Source organism: Erythrolamprus reginae, chromosome 12, assembly GCF_031021105.1.
Source record: "Erythrolamprus reginae isolate rEryReg1 chromosome 12, rEryReg1.hap1, whole genome shotgun sequence".
Classification (NCBI taxonomy): Eukaryota; Metazoa; Chordata; class Lepidosauria; order Squamata; family Dipsadidae; genus Erythrolamprus; species Erythrolamprus reginae.
This window is the reverse complement of record NC_091961.1, coordinates 4,801,562-4,825,738: the sequence shown is the minus strand read 5'-3', so window position 1 is coordinate 4,825,738 and position 24,177 is coordinate 4,801,562. Positions and strand designations below refer to the sequence as shown.

At 39.8% G+C, this 24,177-nt stretch overlaps 1 protein-coding gene across 2 annotated transcripts in view; it reads right to left on the bottom strand.

The window, feature by feature from the left end:
• Positions 1–24,177, bottom strand: part of PEBP4 (phosphatidylethanolamine binding protein 4) — a 257,724-nt gene that overhangs the window by 16,293 nt on the left and 217,254 nt on the right. For both annotated transcript variants that reach the window (XM_070765245.1, XM_070765242.1), the window contains exon 6: positions 14,271–14,387. In XM_070765245.1, the coding sequence (XP_070621346.1) occupies positions 14,271–14,387 (117 nt within the window). The remainder of the gene's footprint in view (positions 1–14,270; positions 14,388–24,177) is intronic.

The window sequence follows — 24,177 nt, the reverse complement described above, 5'->3', positions numbered from 1 at the left end:
ACTAACCTCAGATTGTGCCCCCTTGTTCCTATGTTTACTTTCCTATTGAAAACACTTCCCCCTGAACCTTATTTAACCCTTTAACATATTTAAATGTTTGGATCATGTCCCCCCTTTTCCTTCTGTCCTCCAGACTCTACAGATTGAGTTAATTGTATGCTGGAGAAAGAATAGTAGGTATATCATAGAACAATTTATCCCAGGTTGGTAGAAAGCATTCTGGAGATTAAAAAAAGCAGGAAAGTTGAGATACATATTTACTGCTCTAGTACTTCTTTAACACATATTCCTTAATTATTTTTAAGTCAAGGAAGATATCTTTCCATCGATTCTACACAGAATTAGGATACTATACTCCACTACCTAAGCTTGTTTTAATACAGTTTATATGACATTTGTCACTCAGGGCTAAACAACTGGATTTTTAAAATCCTCTCTATTCTCAGCTGATGTCACATCAGCTAATATTCATTTATTTGATTTACTTTCAGCTGCTGAGGGTGCCAACTCACATTATCAAACACTAGATACAAATGCACATAGATGCTCATGTTCCAGAAAATAACTCACATGATTTCTTGTTAAAAGGTTTATGAAAGATAATTGCTGTAATTCTTCAACTTTTTTTTTGCCTTTAAACTTCCTTCACTGTCACTTTCCTCTTTCCATTTGCAACTGATTTAACCAAGTACGGTACAGTATTTAAATTAAACTCTAACACAGTCCAGAGTTTAGTGCCCTCTTCTGGTCACTTGAATTTAAAGAAGGCACTGTACTCTGAGACTACCACTGAGATACAGTGATCCCCCGTTTATTGCGTCCCCAACCATTGCGAACAGGGTACTTCGCTATTTTTCAACCCGGAAGTAAAAAATACCATCTACGCATGCGTGCCGGGCACGCATGCGTAGATGGCAGCGGCTTCCCTGGGTCTTCCCCCTCTTGCTGGCGTCAGCGAGGAGTTTCCCCACCGCCCACGCAAACTCCTCGCTGCCGCCCGCCCTTCGCCCGCCCACGCCGTTCATTCTCGCCGCTTTTGAGCTGAATCCGGAAGCGAATTCGCTTCCGGATTCAGCTCAAAACCGCCGATAGCAAGCGGCAAGGAACGGCTTCTCTCGGCGCTTTCGAGCTGTCAGCTCGAAAGCGCCGAGAGAAGCCGTTCCTTGCCGCTTGGTATCGCCGGTTTTGAGCTGAATCCGGAAGCGAATTCGCTTCCGGATTCAGCTCAAAACCGCCGATAGCAAGCGGCAAGGAACGGCTTCTCTCGGCGCTTTCGAGCTGTCAGCTCGAAAGCGCCGAGAGAAGCCGTTCCTTGCCGCTTGGTATCGCCGGTTTTGAGCTGAATCCGGAAGCGAATTCGCTTCCGGATTCAGCTCAAAACCGCCGATAGCAAGCGGCAAGGAACGGCTTCTCTCGGCGCTTTCGAGCTGTCAGCTCGAAAGCGCCGAGAGAAGCCGTTCCTTGCCGCTTGGTATCGCCGGTTTTGAGCTGAATCCGGAAGCGAATTCGCTTCCGGATTCAGCTCAAAACCGGCGATAGCAAGCGGCAAGGAACGGCTTCTCTCGGCGCTTTCGAGCTGTCAGCTCGAAAGCGCCGAGAGAAGCCGTTCCTTGCCGCTTGGTATCGCCGGTTTTGAGCTGAATCCGGAAGCGAATTCGCTTCCGGATTCAGCTCAAAACCGCCGAGAGCCAGCGCCCCCGGACCCCCAACCCGGGTTTGGGGGGCTGCTAGGAAGCCCTCCATGCCGGCGGCAAACAGCCGCCCCGCCCCCGATCTTCGGCTCCTCGCTAGCGCTGTGGGAGTAAAAACACCGTCTGCACATGCGCAGACGGTGTTTTTACTTCCGCATCGCTACTTCGCGAAAACCCGCTCGTTGCGGGGGCTCCTGGAACGGAACCCTCGCAACGAGCGGGGGATCACTGTATCTGGTTTATTTTGTATAAAATGGGATTCTTAGGCTCAAGTGAATACTAAAAACCTTAAAAAGAACTTAGCTTTAATTTTATATTCAGTAGGAGCAATGGAATGAAAGCATAAAAATGCAAACACTTATGAATTTTAGAAGAAGCCAAATAGTATTATTATATTAATATATATTAGTGTGTATATATATATATGGAGACGGATATACTGTGCTCAAAATGAATATGAATTTCTAAAGTATTCTTCAGAAGCATCAGACTAAATTCCAAACATGTTCAGCCAGCATAATCGGAGCACTAAATTGGAAATAAATGCCCTAAAAGACTCATCACAGTATAATTTATACTGGAAAAATTTATGTATTTATTTGTCAAATATGTGTAGGATACCCTCTCCCCCCGAAAATAAGACGTACCCCGAAAGTAAGGCGTGTCAGAGGTTTTGCAGAATTTGCTTATATAAGGCACCCCCCGAAAATAAGGCGTAGTCAAGTTTACATATGGTAGAATGGAAAAACATACGGTACCATTCAAAGCTGTTCATAGCGGTACCGTAATAATGTGGCGTCCCCTGCTGGCCCCTTCCATCGCTTTGTACCGTCCAGTACAGCAGACACAGTCTGCTGCTTTCTCACCGCCATTACAGTCTCCACTACAGTGCGTAGACTGTAGTTCCTCTGGTGGCCGGAAGCTGCAATAGCGGGAGTATACTGTTGTACCATATAAGTGCCGTCGTTTGTGTGTGGGGGTGCCATACTGACAGGTACCGTACCGTAATCAGTGTACCGTATGGTACACTTTCTTTGGGGGTGTCAGCTTTTCTGCCTGTGAATTTGTCTTATTTGAGAAATATAAGGCACCCCCCGAAAATAAGACGTAGCACAACTTTTGGAGCAAAAATTAATATAAGACAGTGTCTTATTTTCGGGGAAACACAGTAGTAGTAGTTTCTATAAATATAAAGTAAGTAAAAGTAATGATAAAAGAGGACAATAGTACAGTAGGACAGGGACGGTAGGCACAGTGGTGCACTTATGCACGCCCCTTACAGACCTCTTAGAAACGGGGGAGACCGACTGTAGACAGTCTAAGCATAATTATGGCTTCCTGGTTGTACAATCAGGGAAAATCTGCATCACTTTTGGGAGGGACTGTTCCTTGAAAACCTCTAGAGATGGGTTAATTAGTTAGTCACTCTTCAGGACATTTCTCCTTAGTTTTAGGTTGGATCTCTCTTTAATGATTTGGCCTGTTAGTTAGAAACATAGAAACATAGAAGATTGACGGCAGAAAAAGACCTCATGGTCCATCTAGTTTGTCCTTATCCTATTTCCTGTATTTTATCTTGGGATGGATACATGTTTATCCCAGGCATGTTTAAATTCAGTTACTGCGGATTTACCAACCACGTCTGCTGGAAAATACATCACACAGTCCCAGACATAGCATATCCATCTCGTTTGTTGTGTATTACTGTTTTTGTACACAACAACAACAGCAGAGTTGGATGGGACCTTGGAGGTCTTCTAGTCCAACCCCCTGCTCAGTCAGGAAACCCTATACCCCTACATATAGTTGTCCACTCTCTTTACATAAAATAAAAACTTTCTCTATAATACCTGTGCACTTTTGCAGTTCATGTAAGCCAGTGTTTCCCAACCTTGGCAACTTGAAGATATCTGGACTTCAACTCCCAGAATTCCCCAGCCAGCATTCGCTGGCTGGGGAATTCTGGGAGTTGAAGTCCAAATATCTTCAAGCTGCCAAGGTTGGGAAACACTGATGTAAGCAAATAGACCAGCGAGTGGAAAGATTTGAAAGAAAAGAAAATATAAAAAATCACAGTCAGAGATGCTACAAAAACATATTTAAGATAGTCCACCAGAATAACCTAAAGTGCAGCATTTCTTCTAAATGGGACCTCAGATTTTGTTGTTTTTGTTGTTTTTTAAATCAGTCACTTCTGATTCTGTTTGACTTGATGGACATCATTTTGTCAGCACTGACTAGCGGTTTCTTGATTCCCTGCCAGTTCATGCTTGTGTGAAAGTGTTTAGCCATCTTGTTTTCTGTCAGCTTCTTCTCAAATGCCCACATTGCTTGTTGATATAATCTTAGGGTTTTTTTAAAAAAATAAAAATTGAACAGCAGAATGATTTTTACAATCTCTTCTCTCATCTCCAACGAGAGAATCCTTCCCCATTTCCTGCCAGTGAAGTAGTATTATTAGCACAACTGAGGCTGCTGTCATTTCCACCCGCGGTTTTTAATTCCACATTCTGTTTTTTCCTAATCCAACATTTGCCATACTCTGTATGCAAACTGAATAAATGAGAGGATAGTATATAACTTTGGGGTAGGGGTCAGTGGCGGGACTCAAATTTTGTAAATACTGTGTTTCCCTGAAAATAAGACCGTATTATATTTTTGGGAGCCTGAAATAAGCGCTTGGCTTTATTTTGGGGGAGGTCTTATTATTTTGGGGTGCCTGATCTACAGCTCTGTCTCCCTAATGTTAACCTAAGGAAATGGTATTTGGGTGGAGGAGGGCTTATTTTCAGGGAAACATGGAGCTGGTTTTGTGGGTGTGGCCTAATGGATGTGGCGTGGTATGGAGGGTGTGGCTTCATGGGCGTGGCAGCAGAACGATACTGCAAAATTTCCATTTCCTCTCCCCATTTCAAACCCACCTCTGTAGGTTGGTAGACAGGTAGAAAGATAGGTAGAAAGATAGAAAGATACATAGTGATAGATAGATAGATAGATAGATAAACATAGAGATAGATAGATAGATAGATGATAGATAGATAGATGGATAGATAGATAGATAGATAGATAGATAGATAGATAGATGGTAGATAGATAGATAGATAGATAGATAGATAGATAGATAGATAGATGGATAGATGGATAGATGGATAGATGGATAGATGGATAGATGGACAGATGGACAGATGGACAGATGGATAGATGGTAGATAGATAGATAGATGGTAGATAAATAGATAGATAGATAGATAGATAGATGGTAGATAGATAGATAGATAGATAGATAGATAGATAGATAGATAGTAGATAGATGGTAGATAGATAGATAGATAGATAGATAGATAGATAGATAGATAGATAGTAGATAGATAGATGGTAGATAGATAGATAGATAGATAGATAGATAGATAGATAGTAGATAGATAGATAGATAGATAGATAGATAGATGGTAGGTAGGTAGGTAGATAGATAGATAGATAGATAGATAGATAGATGGTAGATAGATAGATAGATAGATAGATAGATAGATAGATAGATAGATAGATGGATAGATAGTAGATAGATGGTAGATAGATAGATAGATAGATAGATAGATAGATAGATAGATAGATAGATAGATGGTAGATAGATAGATAGATGGTAGATAGATAGATAGATAGATAGATGGTAGATAGATAGATAGATAGATAGATAGATAGATAGATAGATAGATAGATGGTAGATAGATAGATAGATAGATAGATAGATAGATAGATAGATAGATAGATAGTAGATAGATGGTAGATAGATAGATAGATAGATAGATAGATAGATAGATAGATAGATAGATAGTAGATAGATGGTAGATAGATAGATAGATAGATAGATAGATAGATAGATAGATAGATAGATAGATGGTAGGTAGATAGATAGATAGATAGATAGATAGATAGATAGATAGATAGATAGATAGATAGATAGATGGTAGATAGATAGTAGATAGATAAAGATAAATAGAATACAGAGACAGATAGATATATAGACAGAGATAGGTATATAGAGATAGATAGACAGATAAACAGACATTGGTTTTTCTATTTATTGTTTCTATTGCACTCTATTTATTGTGGAAAAGCCAGCCTGGGACTTTTACCTTCTGCCCCTGCTGGTGTACAAATAGTAAAGGATATTGAAGGGTAAAATGCTTCTTTACAGACTGAATGGTGTGAATCAACATTCACTTGAAATCCAAGGGACCAGTCATATGGTGGATGATCAGGTCAACTAGGAAACAACAAACTCTCATGAAGCTGCTTTGAGAATTTGGCATAAAATTATCAGAAGAGCTCTATGATTCAGCGGCAAAACAGCTAAAAATAACCTCCCATCAAGTATTTTAGCAGGAGGGCCTCTTTGGTGAAGGACATAATAATTCTGGCCCATAATTTAGCAATTCGCAATAGAGGTAGAGTTTGTTTTTCCAGAGATCCAGAAAAGAGCTCTAAAGGTAACAGTTTGCAAATGATATCCAAGAAAAGCAACATCTTGTGATAATGCCCTCTAAAATACAAAACGTGAATACTGCTTTACTCCTTGGGCTGCCTTTTCCAAAAGTTGGGTCTTGACATTACTGATATTTGAGATTTGTATCTGAACTTATAGCACATAAAAAAGTGATAGGAACAATTACAGCATAGAGTCTCCTCCCTTCTTCATTGATTGGGAGCTATGCAGAATTTGACAGAAGATGGGCAGCTCTATAAATGATCTAAATAAAATGAATTAATTCTCGAAAACCTTTTCTGGATGAATACAGATGTTTACTTTTTTAAAAAATTGTGTATGTGTGAGTATGTGGGTGATGTTTTCCCTATTCCTTTAGGATATATACTACTGAAGACAAGAAGGAACCGGTAAAACAATTTACTTGCATCTTCTAAATAAACTCAATTCAGTGTTTACAACCAATAGAATTAGGTGCTCCATACGTGTATTAGTTGCTGGGTTATGTTTGAATTTTCACTGCTGAAGATTATTGTGGGTTTTGGTATCTTATAGGAAGTTTTATTTATTTTTTGTTCTTCCTTCCTCCCCCCACCCAATTAGCTTGTCCAAGAGAGGACTTATCAATTTTGAGAAGAAATATTGCTTTATTTTATTTTGGTGAGATTTCCAAAGTTTGAATAGTGTTAGGAGCCTTGTGGAACAATTTGGGAATGCTTGTTCTTAACCATGCTTTGCTTTAAATTAGATATTGCTATAGGTTGCAGTTCCTACTGTGACATAACAATAAGAGCTTCCTACAATCGAAAATATTTAAAACAATGCACTCACTTCATTCAATTATTGAGACACACGAACCAATACTTTCGGAATAAGAGTGTACTTTTAGTTTACTTTATTGTCACTGCACCTCGCACAACAAAATTAAATGCCATCTTCAGTGTATATTATAACTACAACAATAAACAGAAACACACATCCATACATGGAGGTGACGCTACATCTTATCCAACTAGCATATTACAAATTGATTTTTAAAAACATAATTCCTAGCCACATTGAAATAAAATGTGGTGTCTCATAGTGTAAGTGGCCAATTATAAAATTTTCAGATCCATCTAGAGGGAAAAAAGTATCACAACCAACTAAAGTTAGCTGGCAAGGAATTGGTAGAAGCATAATAAGCTACAGATGGAATAATTAAACAATTGTGCCCTAATTATGGGAAACATTTTTTGAGCAGCATAGATTTTCCTCTTTGTTAATTAGAACAATCTAAAATTCATGCAGTTAAACCGATGTATATTTTATGTCTGAAAAGTATGAACTATGTAAAGTCTTCTCTGTGTTTCTATAGCATTTTTGGTAGGTGTTGCTCCTAATATAGATCTGAATAAAGAATAACTAACTTCAAGTTCTCTTTTATTATACTTAGAATAGAAATAGAATAACAGAGTGGGAAAGGGCCTTGGAGGTCTTCTACAGGTGAAAATTTAAAAAATCAGAATATCTTGCAAAAGTTCATTTATTTCAGCAATGCAACTTAAAAGGTGAAACGCAATATATGAGAGAGACTCATTACACGCAAGGCAAGATAGTTCAAGCTGTGATTTGTCATTTGCTTTTGGCAATCAGCGCCAAAAAGGTTAGCCATCACTGCCCTAGACTTTTTCAAACCACCAGTATGTTCTGCACAACCCCAGGGTTTACAGATAATATAAGAGGCTCAAAGCAAAAGTAACAAAACAACAACAACACCTAAACACACCAAGTTTTCTACTTCTATAGCTTTGCTTTTGACCCAAGTTCTGGAATTTTTTGGAATATGAGCAGAAACGTGAAAAGAACTAACTGAAAAATATGAGATCACAGATGAAAAGGCTTAATCCAGCTTGTCTAGCCAATACTGTATATCTGTTCTGCCGGCGTGTCTCAACCGCCCGTAATTACAGGGTAATTAGTCCAGGAAGACACACACCACACGATAAAAGGAAAACCCAAATGTTTTTATAAACAGAAAAACAGAAACAGCTCCCTTTTTAAATGTCAAAGGGATTTTCTGGTACACACATTGCACAGGTTAAATGCAGTCCAATTGCTCGCCCAATAACTGGGATATTAAGTCCAATTCTAAAGTCCAGAGAGTCCACACACACAATCCTGAACAGCAAAAACCACTATCTTGACAAAACAATTAATCAGATAAACTGCCATGAGGCTAACACACCAGACTGCACTTTTATCTGTAGCACTAATTACAGCAGCCCCACCCAACCACAGGTGGCCTCATTTTCTCTTGTAATAATCCTTCAGTTGTTGTCTCCTATGCATCACTCTACACATGCGTGGATGTGTCATTAATTCTTGTTCAGAATCCAGGGATGATACAGATGACTGATCTCCTCCTGGGCTGTCTGCCAAACTCCCCTCTTCCCTGTCACTTCCTTGGTCAGAGGACTGAGGGCAGCTCACAATAAAACAAATACTAACATGAAGAAATCTAATATTAAAATACACTAAAAATATCACTACTAAAAGCACACAGAATTCTAGTTTAAATAATATTTTAAAAATCTCTACATATTTAAAAGAACAAGCATCCACATTTATTCTAATATTCTTCACTCACAGGCCAGGGTAGGTGTTTAAAAATTCTCAATGACTCCAGGCCTGTCCACAAAGATGTGTTTTCAAAGTCTTGCAAAAGACTGGGAGGGTGGGGACAGTACGAATCTCCGGGGGAAGTTGGTTCCAGAGGGCTGGGACCACCACAGAGAAGGCTCTTCCCCTAGGCCCCTGGAGAAGGCCAACTCTTTTGGACCTGACTGGCCGCTGGGATCCATATGTGCTTGATGCTTCTTGTGAGGTGCCGTGCTGCCATAGGCGAGACCTTCCTATTCCTGAATCTCTCTCTATTCATCTCTGTCCTGAATTTCCACTTGTGCAAAGAATTCTGAAAGCAGCATTTTCCTCTGGGAGATTAGTTGTCCCTCCATGCTAAGAACGTGCCTGGCTCAGCAGAGCTGTTATTTTATTAACATTGTTTGAAGACTGCTTGTGCAACTCAGTTGCCAAATCTTATTATTCATGATTTAGATCTCGTTGCTTGACATGTATGATAGCTCTGAGGTGTCACCAATGAAACTCCTAAAGCTCTTGGATACACGAGCAAAGACTATTCTCAGTTTCACAGTATCCGAGATCTCCTTCACCTTTACATCTGCCACCATAATTTGTCCTCCTGCTTGGCTGTTTCTTTTCCACCCATTCTCAATTGAAATGCAATGGAAAGTATACATGTACTTTTAAATAGGTTTGCCACGCAGCTGGGTTACTAATACAGTGTACCTCTACCTATAAATGCCTCTACTTACGAACTTTTCTAAATAAGAACCGGGTGTTCAAGATTTTTTTTGCCTCTTCTCAAGAACCATTTTCCACTAACAAACCCAAGCCTCCAAAACTGTAACTGGAAAATAATAATAATAATAATAATAATAATAATAATAATAATTTATTTGATTTGTATGCCACCCCTCTCCGAAGACTCGGGACGGCTCACAACAACTATAAAAAACAATATTATACTGGCACAAATCTAATATTAATAAAAACTAAAAACCCTATCATAATTAAAAACCAAACAGCACATACATACCAAACATAAATTATAGTCAGCCTGGGGGAAAGGTGTCTCAAATCCCCCATGCCTGGCGATATTGTTGGGTCTTAAGTAGTTTACGGAAGACAAGGAGGATGGGAGCAGTTCTAATCTCCGGGGGGAGTTGATTCCAGAGGGCCGGGGCCGCCACAGAGAAGGCTCTTCCCCTGGGGCCTGCCAGACGACATTGTTTAGTTGACGGGACCCGGAGAAGGCCAACTCTGTGGGAACTTATCGGCCACTGGGATTCGTGCGGTAGCAGGCGGTTCCCCCATAGAAGCTTCTCTGCAAGGAGAAGCTTCTATGGGGCCTCTCTAGGAATCTCCTGGGAGGAAACAAGGCCAGAAAAGGTGGAAAGAAGCCTCCGTGGAGCCTCTCTAGGAATCTCCTGGGAAGAAACAGGGCCTCCACCCTCACTGTACTAGAGCATGGAAACGTAATCAAATAATCACAGGCAAGGCTTTGATTCTGAACACAGCCGAATCAGCAGGGCTGGGAAACTTGATTCCGTATTGCCAAGCATGCGGTATATGTTCTGCTTAGCATGTCTGGTTGAATTTATCATTGTCAGTTCTGGTGCCAGCTTTAAGAACCTTTTGTTTCCTCCCTGCTCTACCACCTGGTGTTGACTGGGGCAGCGGCTAGGGTGGAGGAAAGGAATCCTACGCGTATCTGCTAACCTGATCATTTCAGAAGCTTTCCTCCCGCTTCCTCTTTTCAACCTCTACCTTCTAATCCTTCCGGGTTCCTTGACCTTCCCAACCTAACCTCAACCCCACCGTCCACCAATCCTCCTAATGCAATGGTTCCCAACCTCTTCTCTCTCTTTTTTTGGCCATGCCCCACCTAAGCCTCTCTAAAATCCTCATGCTCCTTCCCCCGTGACATAATTTTTTAAAATAATAATTTTTATTTCAAATATATCTCTTTAAAAAGACATTTTCTCAATCATAGCATCTTTATATTCATCAAAACAGACAAAAAAGGGTAAGTGGAAGAGAAAACCATGGACAGGACAAAAACAGACTTTACATAACCCACCCCACCCCAGCTGTCTCATTGACAGCTTAATTTAAACTCATCGATTTATCATACAGTGAATACTACCAACGGTTATTAATCAATCATAAGTATAACCAAATTTCAAGTATTTTGCATTTCTTCAATCCTTTTCCCCCCTATCAACTCTCACATATAATCAATTATTACTGAAATCTTAGGTAAATCTAGTATTTTTTAAAACTCTTTTATATAGCTTCCTTTTTTCCTCTTTGGTCAAGCCATACGTAAAATTCTCTCCATATTTCCCAGATCTTTTTTATATGGGGACAAAAATGGAAAAAAATTCAAGGATGGATCCGGGATATTACCACAATCACACTAAAATTAAAACCAGAGACGTTTCTTTTGGGCATAATAGGTCAAAAACTTTAAAAAGATTACTTCTATTTGATTCAGCATATAATCACAGCCACAAGAATTATAATAGCACAGAACTGGAAAAAAGAGGATACACCATCAGAAAGAGAAATCATTAAGAAAATATATGATTGTGCAGAAATGGACAGACTTACCCCAAAACTCAAAAACAAAGAAGACTCAAAATACTATGAAATTTGGGGGGAAAATTACGAATGGGTAACAAGAAGAAGAAGAAAAAAGCCAAAAATTAAAACTAAAACAAGATGATACATGGAAATAACATTGATAGTGAGCAAACACCAGATTCTGAAAATCTTCAATTGATTTGATATCAAACTCAATCCAAACTGACCTTAGATAAAGTGTATGTCAGAATATAATCTGTTAAAACTGCGGCCGCCATATGCCGCATACCAACAATTAAAGAAATTTCGAACTGTTACGAAACAGTTCAAGGGGGGGGGTATGGGTGAAGGAAGGGCAAGAATGTACAAAACATTTAGACAGAAAGTTTAGAATTTATGCTTAATTATCGATATAATAACCTCTTTATTTTGAAATGACATGGAATACCTGTACAAAATAATTAAGAAGATAAGTACAATGATCGTATAGTTATAAGTATATGTCGAAATAGTGATGTAAAATAAGATATATTTGCTCTTCCTTTTTTATCTTTGTAATATAATAAAAACTATTTTTTTTAAAAAAATTCTCTCCATATTTCGTAGCACTTTGTTTCTTTTTGGTCCTTATTATTCAAAAAGTGAATTCAAAATGGGGAATTCTGGGAGTTGAAGTCCAGATATCTTCAAGTTGCCAAGGTTGGGAAACACTGCCTTAGATACACTGTTTTCCCCCAACATTCCCTCCTTTACTCAGACATTAAAACATAACCATGTGTGTACCAGCATCCCTGCTTTTTAAGGCAGTGTACCTCAAACTTGGCAACTAATGTATGTGGATTCCAACTCACAGAATTGGCCAGCGGCCATATGCATCGTGAATGCTTTTCCTTTGAGGTCCCGAAGCTCTCAATGCACTTTACCACTGAAGTATAGCAACAAATGTTTGAGCCTTGGCAATGCTATTTCCTGACTATATTAATAAAATAAACATAAAATTAATTGGGCTTAGCACACCCAAGAAGCTTAGCATCTCTGCATCTTCTGTGTGTGCCATCCACAGAAATACCAGGCCTTCCTTAGCCTAGAACTAAGACGCCTTAAACAAGATCTAAGTATTGCCCACAAGATCATATGCTGCAATGTCCTGCCTGTCGGTGACTACTTCAGCTTCAACCACAACAACACAAGAGCACACAACAGATTTAAACTTAATATTAACCGCTCCAAACTTGACTGTAAAAAATATGACTTCAGTAACCGAGTTGTCGAAGCGTGGAACTCATTACCGGACTCCATAGTGTCATCCCCAAACCCCCAACACTTTACCCTTAGATTATCCACAGTTGACCTATCCAGATTCCTAAGAGGTCAGTAAGGGGCGAGTACAAGTGCACTAGAGTGCCTTCCGTCCCCTGTCCTATTGCTCTCCTATTCTCCTATACCTTTCTTCTATTCCTCTATCTCTTCTTCTATTCTTTCATTGATATGTTCTATTCCTATACCTTCTTTTCTATTATTTCTTAGATATGTTTTACTATGAGTATCTCCTCTATAACCTTCATCATGTATTTTACTATGTGTATATAGATATATATATATATATACCCACTAAAACTCTCATTGTGTATTGAACAAAATAAATAAATAAATAAATAATAAAATAAATTTGATGCAGTCACCGTGTCCTGTCCCTTTTGATAGTGTCTTTCAAAGAACAACCGCAGTAACAACAAAAGCACATTTCCCCTGTCCATCAAAGCTTTGCCACCTCAATTCTAAACCCCATGCTCTGTTTAAAAGCATCACGGTCTGCATAGGTTCACCTAATCTGGGGATCAGCATACCTGGTATATTCTAAGCAAAACACCTTGAGCCGTCTGTTTCTGAGGCTTATCCAACTCTATGGTTTGCTTGGTCACTTTTACGGAGTTGACATGAGAATTTACTTTGGTAATAGCAACAGAGAGAAATATTTCCCACACTGTCAAGTAAATATACATCCCACTTCAAGCAAAGCCATGCCCCCTGCTGGGGCATTTTCACCATTTCCACAAACATATATATATATATACACATACCGTATTTTTCAGAGTATAAGACACATTAGTTTGGGGGGAGGAAAATAGGAAGAAAATAATCTGCCTATTAGGTGTTCATCTGGCTAGACCTCAGTCTGGTCAGTTTCAGCACGTAAGTTTGCTGGTTTTGAGCCCATGTGCTTGCTTTTTATCGCCAGGTTGGGTAGAGAAAACATTTTCTAAAAGACTTCTCTTTCTCTCTCTTCGGAGAGAAACAATGAGAAAACCAGGCTTCACCAACCAAGATCGCTTCACTCATTAAGCACCTCGTTAGGGATGAAAAAATGTTGGAAGATAGATCCCTTGCTAGCAAAGCACGGAAGATCGTTTCACTGGTTAACACCTTGTTGGGGAAAATAATAAATTAGAATTACCTTATAATATGTAAAAAGATATAGTGCTCTTGAGTTAAAGTGGTAAATAGAAAATACGCCCCGATTTTGGTGGAGGGGCACGAATGCTGTTTGGTGGTGGGAACATTGATCACAGAGTAAATTGTTTTGTGTTCTGTGAATGTTTTCTTGTAATAAAAATCAATAAAAAATAAAAAAAATACCTTTTGGGGGCTGGGGAAAAAAAAGCTACATTCGGAGTATAAGACTCACCCAAAATTTCAGCCTCATTTGGGGAGGGGGGATAAATGTACATCTTATACTCTGAAAAATATAGTATACCTATGGGGAATTCTAACCGTGATGAAACAGAGTCAAAGGAATCACCCAGAAAGAAGGCACCAATTCTCGTCCTGCAATTCACGTTAATAACAGCCACATATTTGAACTGCCAAAGAGGCAAAAGACTTTCTCACCAGAAGATGCCGCTTCATCGGAATTCAAGGATATGACCTCACCAGCTGGCTGTTCGTAGAGGAGGAACTGGTAGCGGTGGTAGCCACTTTCGGGTGGTGGTGTGGGTCGGATGTAGTCTGGATGCCAGAAATAAAAGGAAAATAAAATTCTGGTTGCAAATATGTATAGAAACAAAGAAACATAGAAGATTGACGGCAGAAAAAGACCTCCTGGTCCATCTAGTCTGCCCTTATACTATTTCCTGCATTTTATCTTAGGATGGATCTATATTTATCCCAGGCATGTTTAAATTCAGTTCCTGTGGATTTGCCAAACACATCTGCTAGACGTTTGTTCCAAGCGTCTACTACTCTTCCAGTAAAATAATATTTTCTCACGTTGCTTCTGATCTTTCCCCCAACTAACCTCAGATTGTGTCCCCTTGTTCTTTGTTCACTTTCCTATTAAAACCACTTCTCTCCTGAACCTTATTGAACCATTGAACATATTTAAATGTTTCGATCATGTCCCCCTTTTCCCTTCTGTCCTCCAGACTCTACAGATGGAGTTCATGAAGTCTTTCCTTGTATGTTTTATGCTGAAGACCTTCCACCATTCTTGTAGCCCGTCTTTGGACCCGTTCAATTTTATCAATATCTTTTTGTAGGTGAGGTCTCCAGAAGTGAACACAATACAGTATTCCAAATGTGGTCTCACCAGTGCTCTATACAATATATAGCCCCCCCAAAAAAACATTTATCTAAAATTGTAACACAGCCACTTTGTAAAAGGAATGAGTCTGTTGTTCTTTCTTAATAACCATCTCATTTACTGAATTCATCTATACCTTTTCTCTTTTACTTAATAGTTTTGCTGAGACTTCTTTTCCTACTTCTCGGAGGGATTTTTTAAAAAACAGCTGTATAATTTTTTTGGTTTGTTTACATTTATGCTCTACGCCAGACTAGAATTCTTTATTTTTCTTCAACTATGATACCTATTTAGAGGGTCATTATTAAACATTCTTAATAAGGAATATAATCTTAGAAGCAAATGAGGATTGACGGTATAGATTTCAATCTTTGGAGCACCTGGTGGTTATGTACAACCTGTGAGTATGTTGCCACCCCTTCTCTCTACCTGGCTGCTTTCCATCAAGTTGCAAGAATGTGCTTGTCTTTTCTTTGTTGGGAAAAAAAACTCCCTTTAACCTCACCTGGTTTTCCCAACCAATTCAAGCTTAGATTAAGTTCCTTCTCTTTCCAAATCCACCTCTAGTTACCTCTCCTAACCTGTCTTCCAAATGGATAACACCCAAGCCCCAAAGCATTACCTAATTTTAGACTCGTTCCAGTTTGTCTGCCTCTCATTACCCTGTTCAGAAATATTTATTTAAATAAAATAACTCACAAGATGTGATTCTGTGCGGGTAACACAGGATTAAAACCAAAACAAGATAAAGAATAAATGCAAAACACACAACACAATATAAAACAAGCCAAATAATAAATAATAAAACGAGCTTTAGAAACACGATATACTCTAAATCAGTGTTTCCCAACTTTGGCAACTTGAAGATATTTGGACTTCAACTCCCAGAATTCTGGGAGTTGAAGTCCAGATATCTTCAAGTTGCCAAGGTTTCAAAGAAGAAGAAGAAAAAAAAGAAAGACACAAGAAAATCCACTTGCCTCTTGGAAAAAACACCTTTGGGACACAGAAACATATGGTCCATCTAGTCTGCCCTTATACTATTTCAAGTATTTTATCTTAGGATGGATATATGCTTATCCCAGGCATGTTCACATTCAGTTCCTGTGGATTAACTAACCACGTGTGCTGGAAGTTTGTTCCAAGGATCTACTACTCTTTCAGTCAAATAATATTTTCTCACGTTGCTTCTGATCTTTCCCCCAACTAACCTCAGATTGTGCCCCCTTGTTCTTGGGTTCAAAACTCTTCCCTCCTGAACCTTATTTAAACCCTTGAACATATTTAAATGTTTTGATCGTGTCCCCCCCTTTTCCTTCTGTCCTCCAGAGTTTACAGATTGAGTTCATGAAGTCTTTCCTGATCAGTTTTGTGCTAAAGACCTCCCACCATTTTTGTAGCCCATCTTTGGACCCGTTCAATTTTATCCATATCTTTTTGTAGGTGGGGTCTCCAGAACTGAACACAGTATTCCAAATGGGGTCTCACCAGTGCGCTATGCAGCAGGATCACAATCTCACCTTCACCTTAACAACCATCACCTTAACAGTAACAGAGTTGGAAGGGACCTTGGAGGTCATCTAGTGCAGTGTTTCCCAACCTTGGCAACTCGGAGATATCTGGACTTCAACTCCCAGAATTCCCCAGCCAGCATTTGCTGGCTGGGGAATTCTGGGAGTTGAAATCCAAATGTCTTCAAGTTGCCAAGGTTGGGAAACACTGATCTAGTGCAATCCCCTGCTCATCCAGGAGACCTATACTAGGGATTCGAACCACCAAACTGCCAACCTTACTGATTGACAAGCTCAATGTCCTAGCCGCTGAGCCACCTAGTACCTGAATGATTGAGAATCTAAACAGACATTGGGAGCCTCACAAAATGGAGGCCCAAGGTTAGGTCTTTTATCTCTGACTGGAAACCAGCCCAAGAAGAAAATCAATCTTCACAGCACTATACCTTGAACACTTGTATCCCTCAGCCTGATCTAGAAATATATTATATATGATCAGTAGCAGGGATGAAATACCCCCGGTTCATTTGTGCCTGTCAATCCAGTCGTGAAGGGAGTGTGAGGCTCTGCCCCATTCATCCAGATGCCGCCATTTGGGTTCTTTTACCATCTGCATATGGAGAGAATGCTTTGCGCATACGCAGAGGGTAAAAGAACCCAAATGGTGGCATCCAGGCAGGTGGGCGGAGCCTCACACCCCCTTCGCGACTGGCTCTCCGACGATTGACAGGTACAAGAGAACCGGGAACATTTCACCCATAATCATTCCTTCATTCCTTCATTCCTTCATTTTTCATTCATTCATTCATTCATTCATTTTTTTGTTTGTTTGTCATACAAATATAGTATTGTATTGTAGTATGTTTAACATAATATAAGTATAAAGTATAGAAAAGATAAAAAGACATTAGGACAGGAACGCTAGGCACAAAGGTGCACTTATGCACGGCCCTTACAGACCTCTTAGAAAAGGGGAGAGGTCTGTTGTAGATAATGTAAGGTTGAAGATTTGGGGATTGGGGGAAGAAACAACAGAGTCCGGTAGTGAATTCCAGGCGTTGACCACTCTATTGCTGAAATCGTATTTTCTGCAGTCTAGTTTGGAGCGATATACATTTAGTTTCTATCTATTGCATGCTCCTGTGTTGTTGTTGTTAAAGGTGAAGTAGTCGCTAACAGGGAGTACATTCTGATGTACATGATTGTGATGTAGGATCAGTAGTATGATGTTTTCCTGTTGATTTTGTACTTTTAATTTTTATTGTTCTTACTGTTGGGTTTTTTAAAATGTTGAAAGTCTGCATGCAATTGTGGAGGTGGGGGTATAAATGTGAATCTAAATAAATGAACGAAGAATACTTTTCCTTAGTTAGGTTGGAATGAGACCTCAACTGAAGGTTCGCAGGCAGCCTTGGATTTGCGTAGTGGGTTGGCTGTTGACCTGCATAAGTGCAATCCTCTATTTTAATGATACTTCAATAATGCTTTCATTGGTGTTGGTTTTTTATTTTTTACGCGTTAGCCACCTTAAACACCATCCTTTAATGAAAAAGCAGATAATGAATGCATTGATGTTCTTATCGCCATTTCCCTGACCTGTGGGATACTATTTTAAATACCTTTCTTCTCATCGTTTTTTCATTACTAACCTTGTCTCTCCAAATTTCAACTTTGGGCTGAAATAGCCTTACAAAGGAATAATTTGGAGGTGAGAAATGGATTTTTTTTTTTCATCTTGCTTCTCTTCAATTGGATACTATTATAGAGGAAAAATAGATATTGGGGGGAAAATAGGCCTGAGGAACGCAATCTGGTTTAATTAATTAACCAAGTAACCCAATATTCTCAACTTTCAGCTAATCATATAGGATGAGTTTGTATTTCATCCTAGGTTATAATGTGGTTACCAATTTGTGACTCAATATGTCATTTGAATACAGCTATAGAAATACTAAATTTTACAATTATCCACGTGACTCTATGATACTCAAGAGTCGATCATAGAGTTACATAAGTCTGACCTTTGTGAATGGTGATGCATTTATAAAGAAATGGCTTTTAGAAAGGAAAGTGGTTACTTATTACTGGGAGGAAATGACAAGTATTAGCAAAAGAGACTGAATAACAAATTAACTACATACATTTTGGTTTAGTGTGTTGTGAAAACACACTTGTTTTTAATGAATTTTTTATGTGAACCTAGGAAGTCAGGTTACTGTATTTTTTGGAGTATAAGATCTACCTTAGATTTGAGAAGGAAAATAGGGGGGAAATCTGCCTATCAGGTATTCATCTGGCTAGCATTCTTAGTCTGGTCAGCTGCACCACATTGTTCAATTCCCTGATTAGGGCTGGAAAAACCCTTATTTGGAATGAGTAGCAATGAAAAAAAGCCTGCAAAGACTTAAAGCTGAAAAAACCCTTCCTCGGAGAGAGTAGCAATGAAAAAGCCTGCAAGCTGGGAAGATCATTAGCACCTTGTTAGGACTGAAAAAAAAAGCTTAGAAAAATCACCCAAATTTTCAGCCTCTTTTAGGAAGGAAAAAGGTACACCAAAAAACACAGTAATTATTTTAATCATGGATAAAAAATTATTTATTTATTCTTTATTCTTTATTAATCAGATTTGTATGCCGCCCCTCTCCGCAGACTCAGGGCGGCTAACAGCAATAATAATACAATGTAAACAAATCTAATATTTAAGTTAATTTAAAACCCCAATTTAGAAACCAATCATACATACTGACATACCATGCATAAATTTTATAAGCCTAGGGGGAGGGAAAGTCTCAATTCCCCCATGCCTGACGACAGAGGTGGGTTTTAAGGAGCTTACGAAAGGCAAGGAGGGTGGGGGCAATTCTGATATCTGGGGGGAGTTGGTTCCAAAGGGTCGGGGCCGCCACAGAGAAGGCTGGGTCCCGCCAACCGACATTGTTTAGTTGACGGGACCTGGAGAAGGCCAACTCTGTGGGACCTAACTGGTCGCTGGGATTCGTGCGGCAGAAGGCGGTCCCGGAGATATTCTGGTCCGGTGCCATGAAGGGCTTTATAGGTCATAACCAACACTTTGAATTGTGACCAGAGACTGATCGGCAACCAATGCAGACTGTGGAGTGTTGGTGTGACATGGGCGTATTTAGGAAAGCCCATGATAGCTCTCGCAGCTGCATTCTGCACGATCTGAAGTTTCCGAACACTTTTCAAAGGTAGCCCCATGTAGAGAGCGTTACAGTAGTCGAGCCTCGAGGTGATGAGGGCATGAGTGACTGTGAGCAGTGACTCCCGGTCCAAATAGGGCCGCAACTGGTGCACCAGGCGAACCTGGGAAAACGCCCCCCTCGCCACAGCTGAAAGATGTTTCTCTAATGTGACCTGTGGATCGAGGAGGACGCCCAAGTTGCGGACCCTCTCTGAGAGGGTTAATGATTCCCCCCCCCCCAGGGTAATGGACGGACAGATGGAACTGTCCTTGGGAGGCAAAACCCACAGCCACTCCGTCTTATCATGCAAACATATGACTGCAGCAAGAGAGTAATGTACAGTACATTGAGACATGATTAAAGAAATACAGTAATAGTTTAGTGAATTAACCATGCTGGGTGGATTCATTTAACACAACGAGTCATAAACCCATTGGGGATCCATGTAATACAAACTGGTTAAATCTTAGCCTACAAACCCAGCCAAGTATATTATTTGTACTTTTTATTATTAACTTTTATAAGTTCATTACATTTTAAATACTCATAGGAAGATAAAAGGAAATATTGTACATAGATTGTAGGAGATAAATGCAAATATTGGAATACTAGAGAAATAAAACTAAAAAATTAAACTGCTAAGTTCATAAGGTACTCAAACATTGGATATGGAAATATGAAGCTACAGAGCTATTGATATACTTAAATATTAAATTAATTGATGTCACTTCTCATTCAAGAAGCTTCTTCAGTTCTAATTGTATCCCTACCAATAATTTACATGAAAATAAAAATAATCACGTTAGAACCCTTCAATAAGCTAACAAATTCTCTTAAAAGAATAGGAAAATATTTTAAATATTTTTAAAACTTTTTTTTTAGCATTTATTATTTTTAATTTACATATTAATCAAACTTTACCCACCAGGCCCTTTCTCAATACATCCCTGTAGAGTAGAGTAAACTGGGAGAGAATGATTGACCTAAACTTGATAAGATCCATGGCTGGATGGATATGGGAAACTGGATCTGCTAAGACTATAACTAACAGACGATAAAGTCACAATATTACCATAATTCATAGAGTATTGGTAATGACCTGTAAAGCCCTACATGGCATTGGGCCAGAATACGTACATCCGGAACCGCCTTCTACCGCACGAATCCCAGCGACCGATAAGGTCCCACAGAGTTGGCCTTCTCCAGGTCCCGTCGACCAAACAATGTTGTTTGGCAGGCCCCAGGGGAAGAGCCTTCTCTGTGGCGGCCCCGGCCCTCTGGAATAAACTCCCCCCAGAGATTAGAACGGCCCTCACCCTCCTTGTCTTTCGCAAATTACTCAAGACCCACCTTTATCGCCAGGCATGGGGGAGTTAAGATATTCCTTCCCCCTAGGCCATTACAAGTTATGCATGGTATGTTTGTGTGTATGTTTGGTTTTTATAAAAAGGGTTTTTAGTTGTTTTATTAATTGGATTGTACATGCTGTTTTTATCGTTGTTGTTAGCCGCCCCGAGTCTGCGGAGAGGGGCGGCATACAAATCCAATAAATAATAATAAATAATAATAAAATAATAATTCACTGTGGCGGCGCAGTGGTTAGAGTAGAAGTACTACAGGGCATTTTTATTGACTGCCTGCAATTTGGCGGTTCAAATCTCACCAGCTCAAAGTTGACTCAGCCTTCCATCCTTCCAAGGTGGGTAAAATGAGGAGCCAGATTGTTGGGGACAATAGGCTGACTTTGTAAACCACTTAGAGAGGGCTGTAAAGCACTGTGAATCGGTATATACGCCTAAGTGCTATTGCTGTAATGTTTGAGGACAGCCACTGGTTGCTGTAGAGTTTATAAAAGCACTATTTTCTGTTTTTGCAGAAGCGGCAAACTATGTAATAGCTTCCCTCGGCTAGCATGCATTTTGACCATGACAGGGGCTTAAAACATAGTACATTCCTGCCTGTGACAAGATGTTAGTTGAAAAGCAGAAATCCAGACCTTTCCGTCAAGTTCCAACTTCAATCATCTCAATATTTCTAGCTAGTTTAGCTTCCATATGCTCTCTCAATTGCATAGGTTGCCATAAGAACCAGCAAGAGGGGAACTACACTTAATTCCCGAAGAGCTCAGATGTAAATGAAATCAGGGCATTACTCGCTGTCAATCTCGAATGCCTCACTGGTGGGTTTGATGGCTTCCCCTCCCTCCGTGTTGTGAAGGGGGGGGGGAGAATCAAATATCAAGCAGAGCTATTATGTATGCAGATGCTCCTTAATGGTTTAAAACCCCAATCTTAGCTCAAAGGGCATTTCAGATTGGATTCAAGAAGATGACATGATGTAAAGAAATTGAAGAGATAAAATTCTCCGCAGCCTAATCAAGGGGGGGGGGGTGCTACTCTTTCTTCTTGAATGTAACCACCACAAATTAACTTCCTGCTGCACTATTCTCACTTCAGAATTTTATAAGTAAAAAAAAAAAATCCTTAGTTTTCTTATGATTGCCCAGTCTGGCAAAAAACCCACCAGCTCATGGAAAAGCCTGGTAGGTGGCACCAAGTCCCAGGATCAGTGAAACTGGAATACCAAAAAAGCACTAAAAGTTGTTAATCTAGTCTTACATAGTTTCTCTGGCAACATTGCACTGCCAACCAGAGCTTACAAAACATTTGTTAGACCAATTCTGGAATACAGCTCACCTGTCTGGAACCTGCATTGCATATCGGACATTAATACAATCGAGAGAGTCCAGAAATATTTCGCAAGAAGAGTCCTTCGCTTCTCCGCTCGCAACTAAATATCTTATTCCACCAGATTTGAAATACTGCGATTAGACAATTTGCAACTACGTCGCCTCCGATCTGATCTAACTGTAGTTCATAAAATCATATACATCAAAATGTCTTTCCTGTTAATGATTACTTCACCTTCAACCGTAGCTATACACAAGCAGGTAATAGATTCAAACTAAACGTAAACCGCTCCAAACTCGACTGCAGGAAATACGACTTCAGCAATAGAGTGATCAATGTCTGGAATGCACTACCTGACTCTGTGGTTACTTCCCCAAACCCCCAAAATTTTAACCTTAGATTGTCTACAGTCGACCTCTCCCCATTTCTTAGAGGTCTGTAAGGGGTGTGCATAAGCACACCATTGTGCCTACCATCCCTATTCTACTGTGCTATTGTCCTCTTTTATCATTACGTTTTATTTATGTTATGTTTATACAAACTACTATCTAGTGATGGGCGAACCCAACGGTGTTCGGGTTCTGCAAGTTCGGACGAACTTTACGCAAAATTCGGCCGAACCCGAACTGAACCCGAATGGGGAATCCCACCAAGAGATTCCGGGAGCGGAGGTTTGACTTCACGTATACGGGCAGGTTGCTAAGGACGCCAAGATGACCACTTCCTGGATTCCATGGAATCCAGGAAGTGATCACCTTGGCGTCCTTAGCAACCTGCCGGTGACGTCAAGGCTCCGCCCCCAGAATCTCTTCGTGAGAGGGATTCCCCAGCTCCTTCAAAGGGAGGTCTTCACGTAAAAATGGAATCCAGGAAATGATTACCTTGGCGTCCTTAGCAACCTGCCAGTGACGTCAAAGCTCCGAACGCCAAACACGACCCTGAACTGTGCCCGAAGTTTCAAAAAATTTCGTGTTCGGCATACCGAACACTGCAAAATTAAGTACGGACCCGAATTGTGCAGGTTCGGTTCACCCATCACTACTACTATCCTATACATGTTTGACAAATAAATAAATAATAATAATAAAATAAAATAAATATTTTCATCATTCTTACAAACAAAACAGTTGACATGATGGATATGGCCTGTCGCACAGAAAACAGTGACTTGGACATGCGCAGCACAGATCCAAAGACCAGCTGGCCAGTGAGAGGCAGGGCATCCCAACATTGGCAGCGCAGCAAGAAATAAGATCTTTTTCTTTCGTGAGCTGGTTTCATTCTTTGCAGGGAAAACAGTGGCTCATGAAAGAGACATCAAAGAGATCTGTCCTGGGGTGACGGCGCATGTGCCAGCAGAGAGGGCTCTCCTGCCATCTCTGGCACACATGTTGTAGGTTTTCCGTCATAGCTATCGACAATAAATGGACGATAAAAAATTGGTGCAAATACATGGCGGACCACATTCACTATGAAATTATGGAAATTAGACTACATAATTATAATGAAGAGAAATTAGCAGCAACAATGAGGCGGTGGGAGAAGGTCAAAAATTATATATTAACAATATCAGTAAGCGATGCAAATGTAAGAAATAAAATTCAATCACTTTATAAAGAATGAACAATGTAACCCAGAGACGAAGCCAATGAAGGATACAAAATTGAATCTTCCTTGGTGAAGGGAATTTTTCTTTTTCTTTGTGGTGATGGCACATTTATGCTTTATGTTTTGTCTTTTGTAAAAATTTTTTAAAAATCAATAAAATTATATATATATTTTTTAAAAAAATAGGTTTGCCGTCATAGCTAT